This window comes from Lycium ferocissimum, chromosome 6, assembly GCF_029784015.1.
Source record: "Lycium ferocissimum isolate CSIRO_LF1 chromosome 6, AGI_CSIRO_Lferr_CH_V1, whole genome shotgun sequence".
Lineage (NCBI taxonomy): Eukaryota > Viridiplantae > Streptophyta > Magnoliopsida > Solanales > Solanaceae > Lycium > Lycium ferocissimum.
In genome coordinates, this window is record NC_081347.1 from 31,838,282 (window position 1) to 31,862,570 (window position 24,289).

A 24,289-nucleotide genomic window follows, 5' to 3' on the forward strand; every position below is an offset into this window, starting at 1 on the left:
CCATGCCCATCTAGTTAAGCATGCGCTAGTCTGTTGGAATTTGGTCTCGTTCTATCCTTGTCAATGCTAGAGTGGGCTTTTCAAATGACTTTAGGACTCGAGCGAACTACTCGAGGTGAACCGTTGTCGGTTATTGAATGATCGCGAACCAACTCTGCCTTCAACATGCTCCAAGGAAATAATTTGGATTTTTTAGTGAAGGATCGACCGCGAACCAGTTTGTAGCATATTGAAACCATGCAGTTTTTTGCCAGTGTTGGCGGAATTTATGATATGCATGCAATGACAGTTATATACAAGAAAGTGAACAAATAAGTAAAGAATCACAATAAATCACATAATATTGAAACCCTTATGGCTAGAACCTAATTAAAAATCCCTAGCAGAGTAGCTATCTATTACGATTCACTTTTACACGAGGCATAAAAGCTACTTCGAATTTTGTGGACTCTTTTTGGATTTATTATTTTTTAGAGTCACTACCTAATTTATTAAGGGAAATAAGGAAAAACGAGTTAAAAGGGTTTAGTCAAACAAGAGAAAAATCCCTTTAAACCAAAGTTCGAGGTAAGGGTTACGTGATTCTTCGGGGAAGGCGTTAACACACCCCGATAGTAAGAATTCGTAGAATACGATTAACCTTCGAGCTTCAATGTGTGATTTGTAATTATTTACTAAAAATAGTTTAAAATCTTGTATATCTTATCATGGCATATCATTTGAAATATTTTGGATAAAGTCCTTTATTTCTTGAAGAGAAGAGTTGAGCCCTTTTGGAAAATGTGTATAAGATCAAAGTGGTCATTTCATTTCTGGACCAAAAACACACCCAAGATTTCTCTTGAGTAGAGTTCAACTTAATTTGGCACAAATGATGTCTTCTTTTGTCCTTTTAAGTTTTCATGAAACGGTTCCAAGCGTATGAAATTTATACAAGTTTATAAAAGTATCTCTTTTCAATTACAAGTCATTAATCCATTTTACTTGTATTGAAGGTCAACAACGATATCTCATTTAAACCCTTTCCTCTAATTTGGGTCCAAATAAGGTTCTCCTAGTTTATTTTCAATTAAAGTGTGCTTGGCCCAAAAGAATTTAAAAGAAATCATTTAAACCTCTTATACCGTTTGAAATTTTATTTCAATAACACTTCTTTGGGAAATCATTTTTTCATTATCCTTCTGTGATTTCTGAAAAAGAAAAACGGAAAGTTGGGTTTCTAAAAAATGCTCACTGTTTTCAGTTTCAGAAATTTCAAGTTTAAGAAAAGTTAACCTTTTCAAAAAATATGTACTCCACTGTTTTCAGTTTACAGAAATTCCATTAAGAGGGAGAAAAATCATTTCTTTGTCATTTTTTGAAAAGAAAGAGTAATCTTTATCTTTTGTTGGGTCTGAGTTTGAAATGATTCGGGTTCCTATTCATTCTAAATGACGCATGGATCGTTTTGCCTAAATTTCAACTGGGTTCCACCCACATAGGTTCCAATATTTACAACATTCTTACAAGGGTATTTACAAATACATATACAAAAAATGAAAGAGAAAGGAAGGCTAGTGGGCCTACCGAGCCCACCAATTAGCCATTTTCACTCATGATTGGGCCTTCAAGTTTTCATCTCGAACTCGATGAAAAAAGGATGTTGGGTCTCTGGCCCAATAACTATAGCTTATTTGAACTTGGTCCAAATGGCCCACGTCGTCGGATTCCATGCAAAGAGGGAGAGAGGAAAAGGAAAATGGAGGTCAGAGGGTATCTTCACTTAATAACTAATTCAACACGAATTTAAAGGGAAAGCACTTGAACATGATCACACATATTAGCGTGTATATCAAGTATAACATAGTGGTATCTACTATATTGCATAAAGAAAATCAAGAAAGAAGAAGCAGATAGGAAAAGAATAGTCCAAATACACTTAAAGACAAGTAGAATGCAAATGATGGCAGAGAAAAGCCCAAAACAGTGATTAAGAATGTAGTATTAAAGGACCAGCCCGGTTCGACACATATCAATTCCATCTTATCAACAATAGTACCATATACTATGGGTATAGACAATATACAACCTCATATACACTAGAGTACATATGGAGTATATATATTGTGCATATCTGATGTATACTTATTCGCGACAGTGCCAAACAAGAAGAAGAAGGGAGGGGGAGAACTCATTTTTGAAGTGGCCTTAAACATACATGTATACATACATATACAGAAGATATATATCAATACACTCAGCATATTCACTCCTTAAAACTGCCATGATATTCATGAGATAAAGGGCCCAAACACACACAGGCAACTTAAATTCCTCATTCAACTTTAGACAACATGGAAAGAATACAAAGGTTCTCATGAGCCATATAAACACATTGGCATACATTTAAGGCTCAACATTGCAAACATATCATTCAACAAAAGGAATTACTAGGTTCAAGGACTTCAAATCTCAAGAAAAATTACATAAAGCACTCATATTTGACAAAGAGTATGCACAACCAAAGGATCATTTTCTTTCCATACTAGGCCATTATACCATCCATTCAACTTCCTAGAAAAAACAGAATAGGAGAAAGGGAAAAAGGGGCATGCTGACCAATCATTTTTATTTCATCGAACCTTTCCTTAACATGCTTAGGAAGAAACACAAGGGAATTCAAGCTAATTTGAGAATCTCTTAAACCATGGAACATCCAACTATGGTTATGCTATAAGGGGAACAAGACTCTAACTTCTCAAACCCGCCATAATAAAGAGACAATAAGAATAGGACATAATACAAATCTAGCAAGAAGAAGCAGAATGCACATGTCCAGTACAGATATTTCAAGATTTTCATTTTTTAACATGTCATCCTTCACACAGTATTTCTCCTTTCCTATTCATTGAAACCATAGAGGGTCCCATAGGAGTGTGATTCAACAAAGAGGAACCCCAGCAGCCTAGGATCAGTAGTACTAGACTGAGTAAATGAACTCAAAGTCTTTCCTAACTTTTCCCTAGCCCCAGGTAAGTCACTCCTTGCCTTATCACATCCAAGTGACAACCTCTTAAGACTTAGTGATCATGTACCACCTCATTTTTATCCTAAATGAATCTTATCAGTTCAACTTATCATGCAGAAGTCCAATTTTTATCTTTCATTATATCTTAGCTATTTCAGACTACTAGCTTTACTCAGACAACCATGATAGTATAATATCATATGAATTAATCAGTTTCTTTGGCATGGAGGACATATGTGTACATATTGAACCAAACAGGAAAGCAACAGATCCAATAGTGCTTAAACTGCCTTAAACAAACATCATCATTTTAAAAATAGAGGCAACATCACTCAAGAAACAAACATACACTCACAGGAGAACACCGGTCAAAGCAGATGACACGTTAGGATTCGAGACAGGCTATTTAACATTGTCACAATACCCACTCTCCCTGAAAACTAAATTTGATTTAAATCACAGCATATTTAAAGCATGATGGGTTGATAACTAACACTAGATTGCATTGGCCTCACAGTTTTAACATACACACACACGGGGATTTCAACATATGTTGACCTCTTGCTAAGCTGTACTTAGGTAGCCATCACATAAAGAAACAACATACTGGTTTTAAAACTCATCTAGTTCATATGAGCATAGGAACACAAGTTGGTTTCAGAACAGGACATACTATCCTTAAACAAGATTGAACTAATAAATCAATCCCACAAACAATGGGACTCAAATTGATCTTCATATATTAAGGGTAACTACTAGGCATGCTAACTAATTATGTTCAAGCTGAATAATTAGCAGACCATCAGATTGAGTTATTTTAACAAGCATATAGTAACACTAGAGTAAAATACATGAATAGGTCCATATCTGAACTAGTAGACATTTAGGTAAAACAACAACTTAAGCATAACATGAGCTTATAAGCATATCAGGGTCACACAACTAAGCAAGATCAATCAGGAACATCTTCTAATCATGCTAGCGAACCAGCAAATGTCACACAAACATAGGCTCAGACAACATACAAACTAAACAACTTGTGGGCATGCTAATGACTAAATAACCTGACTTAGCACATACTTAATTGAAACAACAACTAAACTAGACTAAAACCACACTAACACATACAATAAGTTAATAAATAACAACCTAACATGTGTGATTCCCAAGCTAAACTACATAAGAAATTAATGGTAATCAAACTAATAAACCAAAACTAAGCTAAGCTAAAACAAGCACAAATATTAATAAGCAGATAAACATACACTAAAACAGGATAGACTCATAAATTAACTGACATACAGACTAAACAGGAAATCATGCGGAACAAGTACATAAAGCCTACTAATGACTAAACTAATCTACCAAACATGCTAATAACTAAATAAACATGCTAGCAAAACATAATTAACTAAATAAACACACAAACATAAACACAGACAAATCAAAATTTAAAGAAATAACTAAAGGAAGAACATTTACCTCTTCTTTATGCAGCTTCTTGTCGAGATTAGGATTGAAGCATTTTACTCCTCCCCAAACTCAGCCAAAAAGAAAGAAACAAACTTTTAGACTTAAAATCTAATTAGTTAAAGGTTTCAGCAAAGCTGCTAAATCCTTAGTTAAATTAGGTATTTTTGTTTTGAATTGAGACTTGTAAGGTGTGTGTTATGTTGAAGGGTGGGGTTCTTTGACTTTGCAAGGGATTATCTTGAATCCTTACAATTCGTTGTAAACCAATGAAAATCGAGAGCAAAATGGGTTTTGTCCTTGCTGAATGAGAAAAAGCAAAATAGGAGAGAGAGAGAGAGATGGGTTTTCTTACCTCTTCGCGGTTGTATAACGACGGAGAGAGAAGGCACAATTAATTCTTTGCCACAAATGGCAGCGCGTGGCCTAGGAAAGCAATCGTACAACCCTGACATTGCCAAACAATGAGGATGACGCTTGAAGTGAGAGGAGTAAGGGGAGACGGATGAAACTCTGGTCTTATAGTGCTAGATGGGGTCGTTTTGGTATATCTATGTAGATATAAGGTAATTGGGGCGGTCTGGCCAACTCTGGGCTGGACCTGGCGACTTTTTAAGAGAAAATGAGTTGATGGCCACTCATGTGGGTGCGCGCGCGCGCATATATATGATTTCACCAAATGTGGGTTATCAATTAAAAACTCTAATCTATTTCAATTGTAACCATAATTAAAGTGTAGAAATTATTTTCTTATTTCAATTATGACCATCATTAACATATGTATTAAATGGAAAATTTCAATTTTAATCAATTAAAGCAATTTGGCCATTTCAATTATGGTTGTTTTGAATGTAAATGCAATGAAATTGAACAAATTATAAAATTGAGACGTAATTCATCATCTATTCAATCAATCGAATTTCTTGGTTTAACGGAGTAAAATACATATCAATTTGACATTAATAGCTTTAAAAACAATTAATTGAATAATAGTTCTCGCTACTTTGGATTAAATTCTTGATAAATACATTTAAAATTCTTGAAAATATACCTAATATACCAGATGATATACGTTAGCATACTTGATGATATTTTGCCAAATGGAATGGCAAAATGTCATCAGAATAATTTTGTAAACTTGTTTTCAACTTGTAAAATGTATATTCCACCCCGTTTGTGATTCAAGAACTCCGAATAATTAAATGAAATTATTGGAGGGAAAAAATTAGGTGTCAACAACATCAACATTAGAAACACGTACATAAGGTAAATATCAATGCATCAGTGTGAGGGAACGTTAGGTTGTCCGTATCCTTTTCACCAAAGGTGATGTTATGGAGCGTATCGCGGCTCCTATTGATCCGGGTGACTGAGACCTTGACGTATTTATGCATATAAAATCCTTTGACCTCAGCTCCTCTAGTAATAACATTGACGACTCGCTTCGGAGATGCACACTGGGGAGGGTCGATGTCAGTCCGATTCTTTGCTAACACCTGCTTTTCTTTGTCGCTGAGGAACTCTCGGAGGTAACCCAATTTCAAAAGATGGGCAATTTCCAATTACAGTCCTCAACAATTTTTAGTAATGTATCCGTGGTCTCTATGGTAGTCACACATTATTCTTGATTTCTCTTCCCGAGTCCTGATCTCATTTCTTTCGGCCATTTAACCTTGTCACCCAAAATTTTCATTTCCTCAACCAGCTTGGTTGATGAAATCACAAAGCATTGTTCAAGTACCCCCACAGGTCCTACCCCTCTAAGTGGTTGGGTCGGCTCAGTATTTTCCTTTGGGCTAGGTGCTAGGTTGATTCATCCTGGATCCTTTTTTCTTCTAATCCCCGAGTGTGATGCGGTTCGACGCAGATTATATCGGTTTGCTAGATTTCTACTCTCGAGCCCTGGGGCTCCTGAATTACCAAAAATGTCTGCTAACCTAGAACTCCCCAACATGAGATTTGATATTCCTGTGGCCGGAATTGTCCTTGGTTGCGAAAACAACCCTTTGTTGTCAGCCAAAAAGGATCACATATTGTCTAGTTTCGCGTTCATAGCCTATTTCCAGAACGCGAATTCCTCCTTTGCAGGCTGTGCGTTTCCCTTACTCTTTTTTGCATGGTTTGGCCTTGGAACTTCCCTGACATGTTGCTCAATGAGGGGTTCTCGGCTACCACAAAGCTCAAATTGGCTCTGGTCCTCGCTTTTCTCTTGTTCCCCATCGTCATCAGAGACTCCATTTATGTTCACATGGTTGTCCTCATTGAAGGTCTCATTAGGGTTTGGGAGTTCAATAGCATCATGTGCCTTAGCAGCTGCCAAATACTGTTCGTCAACTATAGGTTTTCTTGCAAACACAAAATCAACGAAGGAAAAAAAAACTTGGACTAATTAATATTGCTTAGGCCTACCGTGGGCAACAAACTATTTAACCTACAATTCGTTTATTAGGAAAAGCAGATGAATTTGTCTAAAATGGGTCTATAGCAACAAAATTAATCCAGTTATTCTGTAAATCTGTAATGTTAGGTTTGAAGCAAAAATAACACTTAAAGACTAGGCGAAGCAATAACGAATAATTGAAATATTTGAATTAAAAGGGAGATAAAATTTGATTCAATCTCTTGAAGCGTTAAATATATTGCTAGAATGATGAAGTGAATGCTCATAAACAATCGTAAATTCATAGTGAACAACATCAAGTAAAATTTTATTCAAGTGTGAGATTCAATGGGATACAAATCAAGGATTAAAGGGGTACATGTAGGTTTGACCTAGCTAACTAACTCCCTAACCCTATGCACGTACTAGCGGTTATTTGCGTGAAGATCGTGGACTGATCCCCTGAATATATGGATGAGGGATTATCCTCAACTGCCATCTTCCGGACGCATAAGATGACTATCTAACTCGTGACGCGTTGTGTATGCCCGGCACAAATTACCCTGAAGCTCGTTCACATGTCACTCCAACTCTTCAGGCATAGTTCTCAGACCCCTCTATATGTCTTGATATTACCCTTTTCTACCACGTGTATCTATCTAACAGCTCGGAGAATTTAGACCAATTTATTACCCATAAATTAGGAGTAACAGATATTTTAAAATTTGCTCTTGCATCTAACTCTAAGTGGTTGCACTATACCAAAATATCACGATGTATAAATTTGTGCATCTCTACACAATTTTTATCATTTACAATATCTAAGGATTTGGCTAAACGAGAACCACAATTTAAGTTTCAGCAAATACAAAAAATATGATTTTTTATTTTTTCTAAATTTTGGTGGATAATAGCATGCAAATTGGTTTGAACACTAACGCTGTTAAGAAAAACAAATATATTACTCCCGATGTCTCAATTTATGTGGCGCAGTACGAATTTGGAGATTCAAACAGTCTAATTTTTTTACTGTGAATTCGTCCATGAATCTTTAAGTTTATTGAAATAAAAAAAAATTTGGAAACTACGTAAAAAATACTGGTGGTGGAACGGAGAAGTACAAGGTAAAGTGGAAGCAAAGAAAGCAGCGTATCTAAAGCTAGTAGAGAGCACAGACGAGAAAGAGAAGAGGACTAATAGAGAGCTGTATTAGAAGGCGAGGAAGGAGGCAAAGTTAGCGGTTACGACGGCTAAGACGGCTGCTTTTGGACGCTTATATGAAGATTTAGGAGAAAAAGGCGGGGACAAGAAGTTGTACAGGCCTGCCAGAGTGAGGGAGAGGAAGGATCGGGACCTGGATCAAGTGAAGTGTATCAAAGACGAGGGAGGGGAAGTTTTGGTGGAGGATGCCCTTATTAGATGCAGATGGCAATCGTACTTTCATAAACTCCTGAACGAAGAGGGAGACCGGAACATCGTTTTAGGTGAATTGGAGCCCTCTGAGAGGCGCCGCGATTTTAGATACTGCAGGCGGGTCAAGGTTGAAGAGGTCGAGGGGGTTATGCGGAAGATGAGCAGGGGGAGAGCTACCGGGCCAGATGAAATACCGGTAGAATTTTGGAAGAATGCGGGTGGGAGAGGCTTGGAGTGGCTTACGCGGTGTTGAATGTTATTTTTAGGATGGCGAAGATGCCTGAAGAGTGGAGATGGAGCACTATGATCCCGTTGTATAAAAATAAGCGGGATATTCAGAACTGCAACAACTATAAGGGTATGAAGCTGTTGAGCCATACGATGAAAGTTTGGGAGAGAGTGGTGGAAGCGAGGATGAGGAAGTTAGTTTCTATTTGGGAGAACCAGTTCGGATTCATGCCGGGGCGTTCGACTACAGAAGCCATTCACCTTGTGAGGAGGTTAGTGGAGCAGTATAGGGATAAGAAGACTGACTTGCACATGGTGTTTATCGACCTTGAGAAGGTTTACGACAAAGTCCCAAGAGAGGTGCTGTGGGGATGTCTGGAAGCTAGAGGTGTTCCTCTAGCATACATTAGAGCAATTAAGGACATGTATGATGGAGCCAAGACTCGGGTGAGGACGGTTGGAGGTGACTCGGAACACTTTCTAGTCACGATGGGCCTGCACCAGGGGTCGGCGCTTAGCTCGTTTACGGCCGTCGTGGCAATGAACGCTACGACAAGCCACGTTCGAGGAGAGGCGCCGGTGCATGTTTTTTTGCGGATGACATTGTGCTTATTGACGAGTCGCGGAGCGATGTTAACGCGAGATTAGAGGTTTGGCGGCGACTGCGGGTCGAAGGGTTTCAAGTTGAGCGGAGACTAAGGCACGGCGCAGGGGTGCGAAGTTCAGTGATGGGAGTCAAGTAGAGGACGAGGACGTGTAGCTGGATACTCAAATCATCCCGAAGAAAGAAAGTTTCAAGTATCTGGGGTCGATCATCCAAGGAACTGGTGATATTGGCGACGATATCACACATCGTATTAGAGCGGGATGGATGAAATGGAAGCTCGCATCGGGAGAGTTATGCGATAAGAAGGTGCCGCCTATTCTAAAGGGAAAGTTCTACAAAGCGGTGGTTAGACCGGCTATGTTGTATGGGATAGAATGCTGGCCAGGTAAGAAAGCGCATGTCCAGAAGATGAAGGTAGCTGAGATGCGGATGCTGAGTAGGATGTGCGGGCATACCAGGAGAGATAGGATTCGGAATGAAGTGATTCGGGATAAGGTCGGTGTGGCCCCTGTGGTGGACAAGATGCGGGAAGGGAGGTTGAGGTGGTTCGGCCATGTACAGCGGAGATGCGCTGATGCACCAGTGAGGAGGTGTGAGAGGATGGCAGTGGTGGGCCTGAAGAGAGGGAAGGGTGGCGAAGAAGGCGCAGGGAGAGGTGATTCGGCGAGGACATGACGTTACTCCGAGGAACTACAGGGAACGTGGCTTAGGGTGATAGAAAGGGGTGGAAGTCGAGTATCAGTGTAGAGGGCTCGTATTAGGAGTATTTTATCCTGCTTCTATGTGTTGGTCTTGCCAATCTTTGCTGTTTTATCATGACTTTGTTGCTCTTGCTATTTCTCGTTTTCGCGTTGTTTTGATTTGCGTGTATAATATCTTTCTTTTCCTTGTTTTCCTTATTTTCTTTTTGAGTAGAAGGGTCTTTCGGAAAGCAATCCTTACCTTCCAAGGTGGGGGTAAGGTACGCGTGACACTTTACTCTCCCCAGACCCCACATTGTGGGATTCAACTGGGTATGTTATTGTACGTAAAAAGTACTATAAGTCACAATAATTAATAATTTTTTTTTTTTTTAAAAAAAATTACAGTCAAAGAAAGATTTATTTGAATCTCAAAATTTGAAAAGTACCACATAAATTTAAATTAAGGAAAAAGGAGTACATTTTAGATCAAAATTTGTTGTAATTTAGTGTTTCACGAAAAGAGGGTATAGAAATGAGTAATAGACAAATTTTGGAGGTATCCATTTTGTTAGAAATACCAGTGGAAAAGCAGAGGTGCTGAAGCAGGATATCCCTTCAGTCCTGTCCCCACCCCATTCCTCAATTCGATGTTTAGTTTAGGTGCTGTTATTGACAGCCCAACTTTTTAACTTTACTGCTAGAAAAAGCCTTATTCTCCTGTCACCTACTAACTAGTAACCTAAGCAGCTGTATTGCGTACGTATTACAACAACATGCCCGGTGCTACTCTCAAACTGAACGCTATTTCCTCTATTTATTATTCTCACAACAGAAAGCCCTACAAATTGTTCCCCTCTTTTACCTCCGTCACCGGTACCACCACCACCTCTAACTCCACGGCCGTTAGTGTCTCCACTCACAGGCGCCGCCGCTGTTGGTGGTGGAGGACAGTGTCCGGTGATTTCCGTGAGGGAGGATATGCTAATTTTGGTGTAAGAAGTATTTCTTCTTCTTCTTCTTCTTCTTCTTCTACTAATACTACTCAGATGGGACCCACACCCGATCACAAAGAGGATGATCTCCGCCGTGAAAAACAATCTCTGTCGCAATCGCCACCGTCAAAGTCGGAGAAGTTGCTGACGTTGCCCACGATTTTAACAATTGGGCGCGTGGCTGCTGTTCCGCTACTTGTAAGCAGTAAGTAACAATTGATCTGATATTTGAGGTTGATCCCTTTGTTACTCATGTTTTGCCTAACCTAATTGACTAATGTATGCTCCCTGATGACCCCACTTGTGGGATTACACTGGGTATGTTTGTTGTTGTTTGATGACCTCTAAGTTTCGTTATGTGAGAATGATATTGAGCGACAAAATTATCTCAGTATTATCGTGATTTGCTAGTCCCTCGAAAATCATGAATTGTGTTCATATCGGGAAAAAATGCAGTAGTAATTTTGTAATAAATATTCGAAGTTTACTGTAGTACGGTTGCACACCGTCTATGTCACTGAGGAGCCCTACCCCTTTGCAAATTTTGGTTTAGGTTCAGTGGCAGGTACTCTCTTCGTCCCAATTTAAGGGTTTTAGTTTGACTGGGCACGGAGTTTAAGAAATAAAGGGAGAATTTTGAATCTTGTGGTCTTAAATTAAAGATGTGTTTAGTCCTTTAAATCTTGTGGTCTTAAACCTGCCATGTAGGATGTTGGAATTGGAAAACTTACTAAATATAGAAAGAGACATTCTTTTTTGGGACAAACCAAAAAGGAAAGTAAGACACTTAAATTGAAACAGAGGGAGTAAGTTGGAATAAATATTTGAAGTTGCCGTCGCACACCGTCTAAGACTCTGGAAGCTTACCCCTTTGCAAATTTTGATTCAACTTCAGTAGCAAATAGCAAACTCCATCGGCTTCCACAAATTGATGATATCTATGCACTAGGTAATGCAGGTGTGTCCTTTGGAGGACTTAATTTCCAATCAACTGTACGATTGGTTATTGAGGCTAACAACAACAACAACATACACAGTGTAGTCCCACAAAGTGTGGTCTGGGGAGGGTAAGATGTACGCAGACCTTACTCCTACCTTTGGTTGTTGAGGCTAATATAGCAATTTATTGTCCAATAAAAGTTGACAATTATATGTAAGTAGCTAATGCATTGTGTTGTTCTTGGATTTTATAATAGTTTAGGAGAACAAGACATTAGATAAGGAGGGCTTATATAGAAGAGGGTATAGTAAAATTAGAAGTGAGATGCTGAAATTGAATCAAGTCATAAATCATCATAACAAAATATAAAACTAGTAGTAATCTCAGCAGGATTCCCAAAACACATTTTTATAACCATGGTGTTCGACCAGCTCGTGTGCACCTCAACTATTTTCATGGGGTACCTGCTAGCGCACTTCGACTAATTCTTCCATGGGTACCTGCTACCTCCCACAGCATAGGTGTGGGATAACCTTGTTCACTAGGGCTTGGACAAATATGAAGAAACCATCTGGTGTTTTTGCCTCCACTCGGATTTGAACGTGTGACCTCAAGGTTCTCATGCCACTTCATTGTCCACTAGGCCACACCCTTGGATGTGAATTTTCAAACATTCTTACCACCAAGCAGGCAAGCACGCACTACTCTTTACATATACAGGGCAATTAAAACATATTCTCAAACCATTCATGACCAATCAAAATCAATTCACATGCTTGTTTAGGGAAAACAACTGTCAGAGGTTTAATTCTCCACTTACCTCAGCTTGGAGCTATGTGCCCCTTCTACAAGGCTCAGACTAAGTCAAATGTTTTCAATCTACCCACAATATATCTCATTCCCCATAGGTTTTGGTGAAAGTCAAAGTCAACTCTCGGTCAAGCTCATAAGCCTATTCAAATTCTATGGTTATCCATAACTTTCAGTCCCTCCTTCATTTACTAGCCATTAGCTCCATTAGACTAGACTTAACCTAATACTTCTCCATTTTGGAGTTAAGGATAAACCGGTGAATTTCTATGTTTAAATCTTTAATCTCAAGGCAAATACAATACATAGATATGTAATATAATCTTGAGTATATGAACCCAATCAATCCTAGTAGAATATCATCTCTTCCAAATGCTAATATCACTATTTAAAGTCAGTCCCATTAATATCATATCTCAACCCCACCGGAACTTGTTGCTGTTGGGAGGTGGCAAGTATCTCGTGGAATTAATTGAGGTGCGCACATGCTAGCCTGGACACTACGGTTATTAAAAAACTTCCAACTATAATTGTACATAATGTTAATTAAATAAAAATAAGAAAAAAAATATTCATACCTTACTATAAAAATAATTCTTTTATAGTCTGACCTTGATTTTTCTGTCCTCCTCCTCTTTCCCCTTCCTCTCTATTTCTGGTTTCATGTTAGAAAGCTTCTGCGGAAAGCTTCTGCTTCTGCTTTATGTTCAATAAAGCTTATGTCTGAATAACCCTTTAAATCCCCTTTACAAATGGTTTCTTATTTGGTGGTGTCCAGCCCACAATTTCCTGATTTCTTTTTTGGGCTAATGACTATTGCGTCCCCTCTTAGTTTGGGTTATTAGAGCTTGTTCACTGAATTTTTCAGGAATCGGTGATATTCCGGTAAAAAATGTTTATAACTTGAATATCACTAACTCTCTCCTAAAGCTCCTTAGTCCTTATATTGCGCATGAGGCCTGATTTCTTGGCATAACCTGCATAAGAAGATGGTTCTCTCTCTGCAACAGAGGCCTCCAGTGTGAAAGGGAGCCTTAGGATGCTGGTCACCTATTTCCACACTGCAAGTATGTTTCTCCACTACTTTAGCTGAAATGAGCCATGCCAAAGGACTCAACAGAATTACAACACTGCTGGAGCTGAAGAGAATTGGACAAAGTAGTAGATATTTTGTCTAGCCTAGAATTTTGCTATATATCCCTGTAAATTTGGCCCTCACAGCCTTTTGTGATTAACGGGAAGCTTCTGTGTAGAGAGGAGGCAGTCTTTCCTTATCTTTCAGTATGGATCCCTAGAGTATCGAGAAAGGTGTGTTTCTTTACATGGTTAGCAACAAGGGGGGCAATTCTAACAGCTGAAAATTTGAAGAAGAGGAGAATTACATGTGTAAGGTGGTGCTTCATGTGTAAATGCTCGGGGGAAGGTGTAAGTGACTTCTAATTCACAACTAGATTGCATCTCGATGGTGGGGAGAGGTTATGGGTGGCTTGGCCTACAGTAGGTGATGCCAGGAATGGTTAAAGAAGCAAACATTTAGTTTGACTTGGAGAAAAAGGAGAAGAAGACGTAGGGCTTGGGATGTCGCTGCACTTGCATTTATGTGGATTATCTGGAGAGAGAGAAATAGGAGAGCTTTGTACATTTAAGGAGTAGCCTCTTTTCCCTGACTCTGTTTTGGTGCACCCATGCAGCGGCGGACCCACCCTATTAGGAGGGGGCTCACGTGTCCCCCCTAACCTCGGGAATACCTTGTACATATATGGTGTATATACCTTATAGAATGTATATGTATTTAAAAGGACCCTGAGAGAAATCCATTGCTTTGGTGCATTTGGTTGTTGTGGCCCTTAGGTCCTTATATGACGCCTACTTGCTTGCAGCACCTTTATTTCTATTTTTTGTTGAGTTTGTTTTGTTTCCGTTCTAAACCTATTTTCGTTTCTTCCAGTTTTGAAGTTTGTACTTTATACTACTAATTTACCAATAACTTAGCATAATTATTAAGTTCTCAAAGAGTTGCACGCGAAACTTTCACATAATAAGTGACATATTTATATTAATGCAGTGGTCATTGGTGCCCCCTCTGCGTCAAAATCCTGGGTCCAGCTCTGCACCCATGAGTTACCCTTAAGCATAGATGATTGGTTGGCTTTCGATAATTTTTTGTGAGGTCTCTACTTTTTGGTATACTTCTTGTATAAGGGCTTTTATGCCCTTCGTTGATGGAATGTTATTACCTTATCAAAAAATACAAGTCTGTTACATCTCAAAATGAAATAAAAATAAGATAATAGCACTTAGGAAAGGAAACTAAGTCTTGTAGATGGCATAATTAACAATATAATCAGGTTACTATACAGGTGCGCCCTTTGTTAGCTTTGTGGTGTAAATGTGGTTGATACTCCTATAGTCTAACTTAATTCGTTGAATCATTAACTAACATATTGAGTTTTGTATGGTAAAACTAGCTACATACTGCAGCACCTCTTTTGTGCTGCTTTGTATCAATAAAATCTTACTTTTTTTATAACCACTAAAATCTTACTTTTCAAAAGAGTTAAGTTAAGAAAAGTCAAACTAGGTCTACAAAACGTTTAGGTCAAAGTTACAATGCGACGAGACCATTCACGTCTCTTGTATTAACACTTCAGTCTCATACACTAAAGTGTAATGGCTATTGAATTATTTTGACCATATTTTTTCCCTAAGTACAGCTTCGCTTCTGAGTTGTTACACAACTTTTCCATTAAGCAACAAAGCATAGCATTAATAAAGTATATTGGCTATGGACTTGGAAGCTTATAAGTCCACCTAGTTAGAGGATTTCTTGGTTTAACCTGATCTTTATCCAACCATAGTAGTGCATGTAAGTATGGGTTTGTGGGCACTTCCATCCCTTTATTGTTTTTTTCTACTTTCGTAGTTCTGTCTGATTTGGTATAGCTATATAAGTTCCTTTTGGGAAAATTTTACTAGATTTGGTCTTGTTAGGTCACAAGTCAATTGATCATTCAAGCCTCAGCCCCAAACTAGTTAGGCTAGCCATAAGAATTCTCTAATCAATTTCATCATGTTTAGCTCCTATTTGGCCATAGATTTTTGGAAGCATTGTTTCATTATATTTTTTTCTGAAAACCTATTCTCCAAATCCCAAAATCTGCTTTAGACCTCTTTTTGGCCCAAGATATAGCTAGTGTTTGGCCATAGATTCCATTTTTTTTTCTTTTGCAAAACCTGATTGGGGTGAAGTTTCTCGAACTTTGGAGATGTGTTTAGCCATAGCTTTTCAAAAAAAAAAAAAAAAGCGCAACATATACCTAGAGGTTCTAAAAATTATCAAGAATGCCCAACTGTACCAAACAAACATACTTGCTAACCTCAAATTATGTAGAACCTTCATTGTTATTATTACAACAACAACAACAACATACCAATTAAATCCCACTATGTGGGGTCTGGGGAGGAAGTGTACGCATACCTTACCCCTACCTCTCGAAAGACCCTTACCAAGAGAAAACATGACGGAAAAAGGTCAGATAAGGACAAGCTGATCAAAGCAAAGATGAAAATGAAACTAACGAAAGCGAAAAAAACCATGATAAAGCAATCTGAAAAGAAGGCAGTATCTACCATAGATAAATAAGATAATCAAAGTATAAGAAACAACAGATAGTAGTAAGAATCAAAGGACAATAAACTATAGCGCAAAACTGCGTCTATTAGTACGAAGGGATAAGCGGGACTACCTACTAACCTTCTACCCTAGTCTCAGTCCTTCATAACCCCTTATCTAAGGTCATGTCCTCGGTAAGCTGGAACTGCGCCAAGTCCCGTCTAATCATCTCTCCCCAATACTTCTTCGGCCTACCTCTACCTCTTCTGAAACCGTCTATAGCCAACCTCTCACACCTCCGCAATGGGGCATTTGTGTCCCTCCTCTTCACATGCCCAAACCATCTCAGCTTCACTTCCAGCATGTTGTCCTCTACCGATGTCACCCTCACCTTATCCCAGATATCTTCTAATCCTATCTCTCCTAGTGTGTCCACATATCCATCGTAGCATTCTCATTTCCGCAACTTTCATCTTCTGAATGTGAGAGTTCGTGACTGGCCAACACTCCGCCCCATACAATAAAGTCGGTCTCACCAAAGACTTTGTAGAACTTGCCTTAAGTTTCGGTGGCACCTTCTTATCACACAATACTCGTGAAACGAGCCTCCATTTCATCCACATATCCCCATTTCCTTGTGCAATAGACCCCAAATACTTGTAACTTCCTTTCTTTTGGATGGGTTGGGTACCAAGCTTCACTTCCATGTCAGGCTCATGTGGCGCGTAACTGAACTTGCACTCCAAGTAATTTGTCTTGGATCTACTCAACTTGAACCCTTTAAACTCTAGAGTTTGTCTCTAATCCTCCAGCTTAGCGTTGACTCCGCTACGAGTCTCGTTAATCAAAACTATGTCATCCGCAAATAACATACTCCATGACACCTTACTTTGAATTTGCTGCGTCAAACCATCCATCACCAAGGCAAATAAAAATAGGCTAAGAGCTGATCCGTAGTGCAACCCCATCACAACTGGGAAGTGCTCCGAGTTTCCGCCCACTTTCCTTAACCTGGTCTTGGCTCACTCATACATGGCCTTGATCGCCCTAATATACGCCACAGGTACACCTCTAGCTTTTAAGCATCTCTATAGAACCTCCCTTAACACTTTATCGTAAGCTTTTTCTAGGTCGATGAATACCATGTGTAAATCCCTCTTTCGCTCCCTATACTGCTTACCAATCTCCTTACAAGGTAAATGGCTACTGTAGTCAAGCGCCCCGGCATGAAACCGAATTGGTTCTTTGAAATAGACACGCCTCTCCTCACCCTCATCTCCACCACCCTTTCCCACACTTCCATAGTGTGACGTAGCAACTTGATACCTCTGTAGTTGTTGCAACTCTGAATGTCGCCCTTGTTCTTGTAAAAAGGGATCATTGTACTCCACCTACATCCCTCGGGCATTTTTGCCGCCTTAAAAATTACATGAAACAACCCAGTCAGTCATTCCAAACCTGCCCTTCCTGCACTTATCCAAAATTCCCCAAGGATCTCGTCAGGCCCGGTCGCTCTTCCCCAGCGCATCCTACGAACAACACCCTTAACCTTCTCAACCTTTATACTCCTACAATACCTAAATTCACGATGCCTCTCAGAGTACTCCAGATCTCCCAACACAATGTCTTTGTCACCTTCTTCGTTCAAGAGTTTATGGAAGTATGACTGCCATCTCCGTTTAATGAGAACTTCCTCCACCTAAACTTTGTCATCCTCGACCTTGATGCACTTCACTTGATCCGGATCACGTGCCTTCCTCTCCCTCGCCTTGGCTAGCCTGAACAACTTCTTATCCCCGCCTTTTTCCTCTAGTTCCCCATATAGGCCTTCATTGTCATTATTACAGACCATAATCCTATATACAGATAAGTTTGGCACAAAATTAATTTTCTTATAATGAACTAGATAATACATTATCTAAAATCATAACAAAATATTTTAATAACAACGGCTACTAACACAATTACTAGCTACTACAATTCGTCAAGTTACAATTATCTCCAAAGATCCAATCGTGCAAAAAAAAAAAAAAAAAAGCAACTGTCCTAACTGGCTATTCTTTAATATAATCTTCTCACATTGTATGGACAATCTCCACACTGAGCATGCATTTTCAGATCAAATGACCGACAAGATGAACACAAGAGTATACATGAAAAGATATACAAAGATGAACACAAGATTATACATGAAAAGATATACAAAAGACAAAAGGTATACATCACAAAAGATGATCAAGAATTAAGGAGCTATTAAAAAATTAAAACTGCATATTCATAGTAGATAGCAAATTTTAATCTAACTTTCCCTGGAAACTCATTCATCAAAGAGAAAGTTATATAACACATAGGAAGTCATTACGCAAATTACAGTCATGTCTACACCACAACAAAGTACAACTAAAATAATTAGAGAATCAAGGAGCGTTGCAAGAATTAAGGAGCATTTCACTGAGCTCTCGTTCGGTTTATAAAGAAGAGGTGCCTTTAATGGGGGAAAAGGGTAGATAGGGAGTAGTTGGGGTCATAAATGGGGGACCTTTTTTTATAAAATACAAAAGTTTGGGGTAAGTTTTAAAATTTTAAAAAGAGCCAACGGTTGTATCTTGGGCCAAAAAATAGGTTTGGAGCATATTTTGGGATTTGAAGATTTGGTTTTCAAAATCTCCAAATTTTTTAAGGCCAAATAGATATTTGAAAAAATATTTTGAGAAACTGCATCCAAAATCTATGGCCAAACAGGAGCATAACCATTGGGCTATTTTAAAATTTTGAACTTGCCCAAACTTTTGTATTTTATAAAAAAGCCCCTCATCTATTTTCGATCCCAACTAATCCCTCTCTACCCTTTTCTCCATTAAAAGCATATCTTCTCTATAAATGAACAAATTGTAGTAGCTAGTAATTGTGTTACTAGCAGTTGCTATTAAATGTCATGTTATGATTTTAGGATAATGTATTATCTAGTTCATTATAAAAATGATAATTTTGTGCAAACTTATCTGTATATAGAATTATGGTTTCTGATAATGATAAGGAACGGTAACAATGAAGGTTCTGCATAATTTGGAATTAGTATGTGTGTTTGTTTAGTATGGTTGGGTAATTTTAATAGTTTTTAGAACTTATGGCCTATGGGTATAAGTCATGTTTCACTATGTTTAGTCACTTCAATAAAAAATCCAGTCATAGTTAAGACGTTTTATATGCTGACCATCAACCTATCACAAGCCTCCTCTGTATCTGTGTTTGGGACTGGTTACGCGTGAAGCTAATATAGGTGTGAGTTCCATAGGTCAAAGGTGACAGTGTCAATATAGTGTGTCTAGTGGCTTCATGCATCAGTAGCTCATTGGAATGTTTACTGATGGACAATCCCTTGCACAAGTTCTTTCTGTTATCTGGTCATCTTGCAATTGTTGATCAAATGGAATATCTGTTTATCTTTTTCTGAAGAAAGGCAATAAAAATATAAGATCTGTTTTAATTGTGCTTAGGATACTTTGATTTATGGCAGAACCTCAGCCGGATACGTGATTTTATATGTTGTTTGGAAATGGTAATCTGTTTAAAGAAAACTGATCTTGTATTCTGGATAATCTAGCATTCTATGTTGATAGCTGGTGGGGGCCAACTGCTACAACGGCTATATTTATTGCAGCAGCAGTTACGGACTGGCTTGACGGATACCTTGCTCGCAAGGTTCTCATTTCTGCTATTTTGAATTCCATATTATCGTCTCTTCTGGAATTCTTATTTTCGATATTTGCAATATCACAATTTTAGATGGTTTAACATGGCCAGATGAACTTGGGAACTGCCTTTGGTGCGTTTTTAGATCCAGTGGCTGACAAGGTATTCTCCATCATTCTGTTTCAATTTCATCATGCTTATTGCCTGCTATTTTGGTTAGTGTACTAGCAAAATTGTCGGTGATAAGCATGAGATGTGGGGAATATTTGCTTCTAAGTATGATGTTTGAATTTTTGATACAACTGTCTGCTCAACTGCAACAGCTGATGGTTGCTGCTACCTTGGTCTTGTTGTGCACCAAACCTTTGGAGTCCAGTGTGTTTGGACAGTTGCCATGGCTATTAACTGTCCCTTCAATTGCGATAATAGGCAGGGAGGTGAGTAATAAGCTGTAGAAGCCCCTGTAATAGTATTTCCTTTAACCTACTTTAGTTACTTTCGGTTAATTTTATGATACTTTATAGTCACTAGATTAGAATTGCATGACTTCAGATTGACATAAATTTCTTTCACAATGGACTTGCATCTTTCACTTCTAGCGTTTAAATAAAGATTTGGGAAAATAAGTTTTTTATGATTCACTGTTCAAAAAAAAAAAAAAAAAAAAAGGTTCTTTATGATTCGTTGTTTTCTTTTTTTTCAAAAACGTTTCTAAGTAAGTCGCTATATTCCTGTCTGTTAAATTTAAGATATACAACCCTTTTGTAAAGTAGAAAATGTGAGTGTTCCTCTGAAGAATTTTGATAGCATTAGCACTCTACATGACCTCTCTGCGGAAATTTAAGTAGAAATTTAGTTTTTAAAAAATGGGGTTTTTGGTGCAGAAGAGGAACTAATTTTTGTGCCCCCCTGCCAAATGTCAATCTCTTTCTGTGGTAAAAAAGTGGAAGGCCTTTTTTTTTTTTTTTTTGAATTATAAAGTGGAAGATTTTATGATTTATTCGTGAGAAAAGAATAAAAATTGTAGCATCATTTTTGATATATCTAGGTTATTGCTTGCACATTGGAATCGACTTTTTTTTTAACTGTTCTTTGTCACTTTGACTAGCCTTGTTAGTAGTCCCTCTATACTGTTTTATATCATGGTTTTTGCTGGAAAGTAAGTTTTAAGATGATAATTGGTCTTATATGTCATGTTAGTGATAGTGGAAGAATATATATAAAAATAATCGTTGAAAAGTTAGGTTGATAGAAAAACATTAAATCAGATTTTAAAACTTAAACATATTTATGAATTTAAATTTTGGAGAATTGTGAATGTTTTATAAAAATCCCAAGATGGGAAGTATTAGAAGCTGAAACAAAAGGAGTACTATTTTTAGCTAAAGTGATGTTGTAGCCTTAAATGGAAATGAAGTTTAGAACTGTTCATGTTCTGGTAAGTCATCAATGGAATATGGTGCAAATTCTATTGTACATTTTCACAAACTTCATTAACACTTCAGTTGAAATGTTCACCAATACCTTGCCATTTGAATTTTAGGTCAACAGTATTTTTTTCCTTAGCACACACTTCTGTTACTTTGGTGATATGCCTTTTCAAATTTAACATGGAAGTTGCTTAACTCAATGGATGATATGCTAAACAAATGTTCCAATTGGGGATACTTTTTTGTTTTTTTCCTTCTATATATGTATCTTGTGCCTCTAAAAGCTCTTTGCGTCTTACTGACTAAAACAATCTTTGCATCTTCGGTTTGTCAGATTTGGTGGATAATTGGTGAATAATGGTTTTCAATTCATTTTGCAATTTTTTTTTTTTTTTTTTTTTAGATAACTATGTCTGCAGTTCGAGAATGGGCAGCTTCTCAGGGTGGTAAACTTTCAGAGGTTCAAGACCCACCTGCCATTGTATTTATAGAGAGTAATTCCTTTCTGCTTTGTGTATTGCATTTGTAACTGCTAAAATTTTCAGGCTGTAGCTGTGAATAACCTGGGGAAGTGGAAAACAGCCACTCAGATGATTGCACTGACCATCCTCCTGCTAACCAGAGACAGCAGGTAGCTTTTGTTTTCAGTCTCCTGTATGAGTTTGGAGGAACAAGAAATTCTGATAGAAATCTAATAATGCTTTGACCATGTAATTGTTTTCTGTTTAGTTTATCTGGGGCTGTCACTCTTGTGGGTTCCGGTGTGATCTTGCTATATATATCAGCGTGGCTTGCTGTATGGTCCCTGGTCGTGTATATGAGAAAGATATGGAAAGTGTTATTGATGTAGAAATCATTTTCATCAACTACATATTGGCTCATGCTTCTTGCTGTTGAGTGGTGGATCACCCACAAGCTATACATACTGATGACCGGTGCAAGGGAAAGCCGTCTTCCTGATGCAGGCTGTGTTCAATGTTTGGTTTTCCTTTACATTCTTTAATTTGATTCTTTTAGCCGAAAGCTAATGAAGTCTCTCAACAGGAAATAGGATCATTCGACATGGGATCTGCAACATGTAATCTGGATTCTAACTGGAAAATTCATAGTATTATGCAGTAAAGGACTTATTATTGTGTTTGGGTCGGGTTGCACAAGCTTTTATGTTTTTAGTTCGTCTGTTATTCAGCATTGAAAATCTGGTAAAGCATTGAGAATCTGGTAAACCACAGTAAAATTTGTTCAACTACATGACGTACAATCATTCGCTGCAAGGTATTCGTTGTAAAAATAGTTTGGGTGTTGTCATATTTTTGGAAAGGTCTTCCAAAATGCTATAGATACTCTTACCTGTTCATTTCTGCCACTTTGTTCTCTTTCTCAAATTTGGGAGTAAAGAGACCGCCGCTCTACTCATTGACACAGACATGCAGCACGTATTGAGCGAGCTAGTAGTTTGCCATGTTAACTGCGTATGTTATCGTCCATGTTGAATTTCATAGCTCAGTTTTACGCGATTCCTGAGAGGAGTTTTGGGGACAGTTGGAGCCATGTTGTGTATAGCCTTTTATTTTTGAAGAATGAATAATGTAGGGTAAATAAGATAAAGAAGGAAATCAGATTTTTCTTTAAGAAGTAGAACAGGTTGCCTAAAAATTTCAGCATCTTTCCAAGCTAAAGGATCACCCAGTCTTCCATGTGGAGTGTCTAAAGACATGCCATCCAGGCATGAGTCGAAACTTTCGTTTAACACACTCTTATGTTTGGTTGTGCCGCAACGAAGAAACATGAGGACCTAAACCAACTCTCACAAAATACAAAGTGACACGTGTGCTGGCGGTTAAAATTTGAGAAAGTGATAAAAATGGTCCTTTATGTTTGAGGTACGTCCAACAATGAGGCACACACGTTGAGTTTTATGATTATGTCGGTGTCTTGACAAACTCCCCCCAAAAGTTATATGTATATTGAAGACTTCAAATGCTTTATGTTTCTTTGATGACATGTTTCTTGAGTTAAAATTGTACATATGTCTTAAATATCTTGCGCTGTCCTATGTGTGAGAGTATATGCATATTGTATTGTACTGATGTCCCTTCTTGGAGGTGTTGCATCTCTGTTGTGGTACGATGTGGTAACCCACTAGACTCTCCCTCACTATTCCAGTTCGATTGGTGAGCCCTATATTGTACTCGGGGCGTCCTTTCTTTTATCGACTATTGTTACATTTTGGGTATAGCTAGGACTTTATCACCGAAATTCTTCTATTCCTCATGTTATAGTCTCCATAGACCTTGTGGGTCTAATTATGTCCTTTCTGTATTTCTGTTGAAGTCTCATATGACATGTAAGAATAACCATTTTTTCAGTTATAATAATACTTCGTTTTTGCAATTTATGCATTCTTGGAAATGTAAATGTCTCATGGTTCATAATCATGTATTATATTATAGTTAATTAGCAAGTAATGTTAAGTTGGTTCGCTCAGTGGTAAGTTGAAGGCATCGATTTTGGTTAGTCACTCCAGTTTCGAGGCATGATATTCTACTTATTCTTGTGTGCATTTTATGTTGTTAGATCTTTGGGTTTGATGAACCCGAAAATCATTGAAACTGATTGCACCTATGTTATTTTTAGCTTGGGACAATGTTAACTAATTTCGTGATATAGTCATGAACTCGTCTTGTAAAATCATATCTTATGATAGATAAGGAACCAATAGCTATATCTTATCTTTATCAATTTCTACGAATTTCTATCTTATGCCACTCAAGTGACTATTTGTGTAGTCATTATCCTTTTATCACATTTTTTAAATGACGAAAAATGGATCTTTTCATGATCATATGGCTCACTTTGTTTAATCTTTCTTCAGTAGTACTTTATAGTGTAGGTTTATCTCTATTAAGTCAACGCAATGTTCAGATCCATCAAGCCAACATTATCTCAATACCCTATTTAATGTTTTAATGTAATTCAATTGAGTAATCATGCTGTTAATAGCTACAAACAAACAACGCAAT

The 24,289-nt window shown here is 38.0% G+C and overlaps 1 protein-coding gene across 1 annotated transcript; it reads left to right on the forward strand.

Moving 5' to 3' along the window:
- The first annotated feature begins 10,395 nt into the window (after window positions 1-10,395).
- Window positions 10,396-22,406, forward strand: LOC132059619 (CDP-diacylglycerol--glycerol-3-phosphate 3-phosphatidyltransferase 2-like). The gene is made up of 7 exons (XM_059452275.1): window positions 10,396-10,985; window positions 19,748-19,845; window positions 19,948-19,998; window positions 20,160-20,273; window positions 21,670-21,726; window positions 21,812-21,897; window positions 21,996-22,406. The coding sequence occupies exons 1-7, from the start codon at window positions 10,562-10,564 to the stop codon at window positions 22,114-22,116; spliced, it is 951 nt and encodes a 316-aa protein (XP_059308258.1). The 5' UTR covers window positions 10,396-10,561; the 3' UTR covers window positions 22,117-22,406.
- Window positions 22,407-24,289: the final 1,883 nt, after the last annotated feature.

Coding starts and splice junctions, on each gene's coding strand:
- LOC132059619 (XM_059452275.1), top strand. CDS start 10,562: ATGCCCGGTGCTACTCTCAAACTGAACGCTATTTCCTCTATTTATTAT. Junction 19,846..19,947: donor ACGGATACCTTGCTCGCAAG/GTTCTCATTTCT, acceptor TAACATGGCCAG/ATGAACTTGGGAACTGCCTT. Junction 19,999..20,159: donor TAGATCCAGTGGCTGACAAG/GTATTCTCCATC, acceptor CAACTGCAACAG/CTGATGGTTGCTGCTACCTT.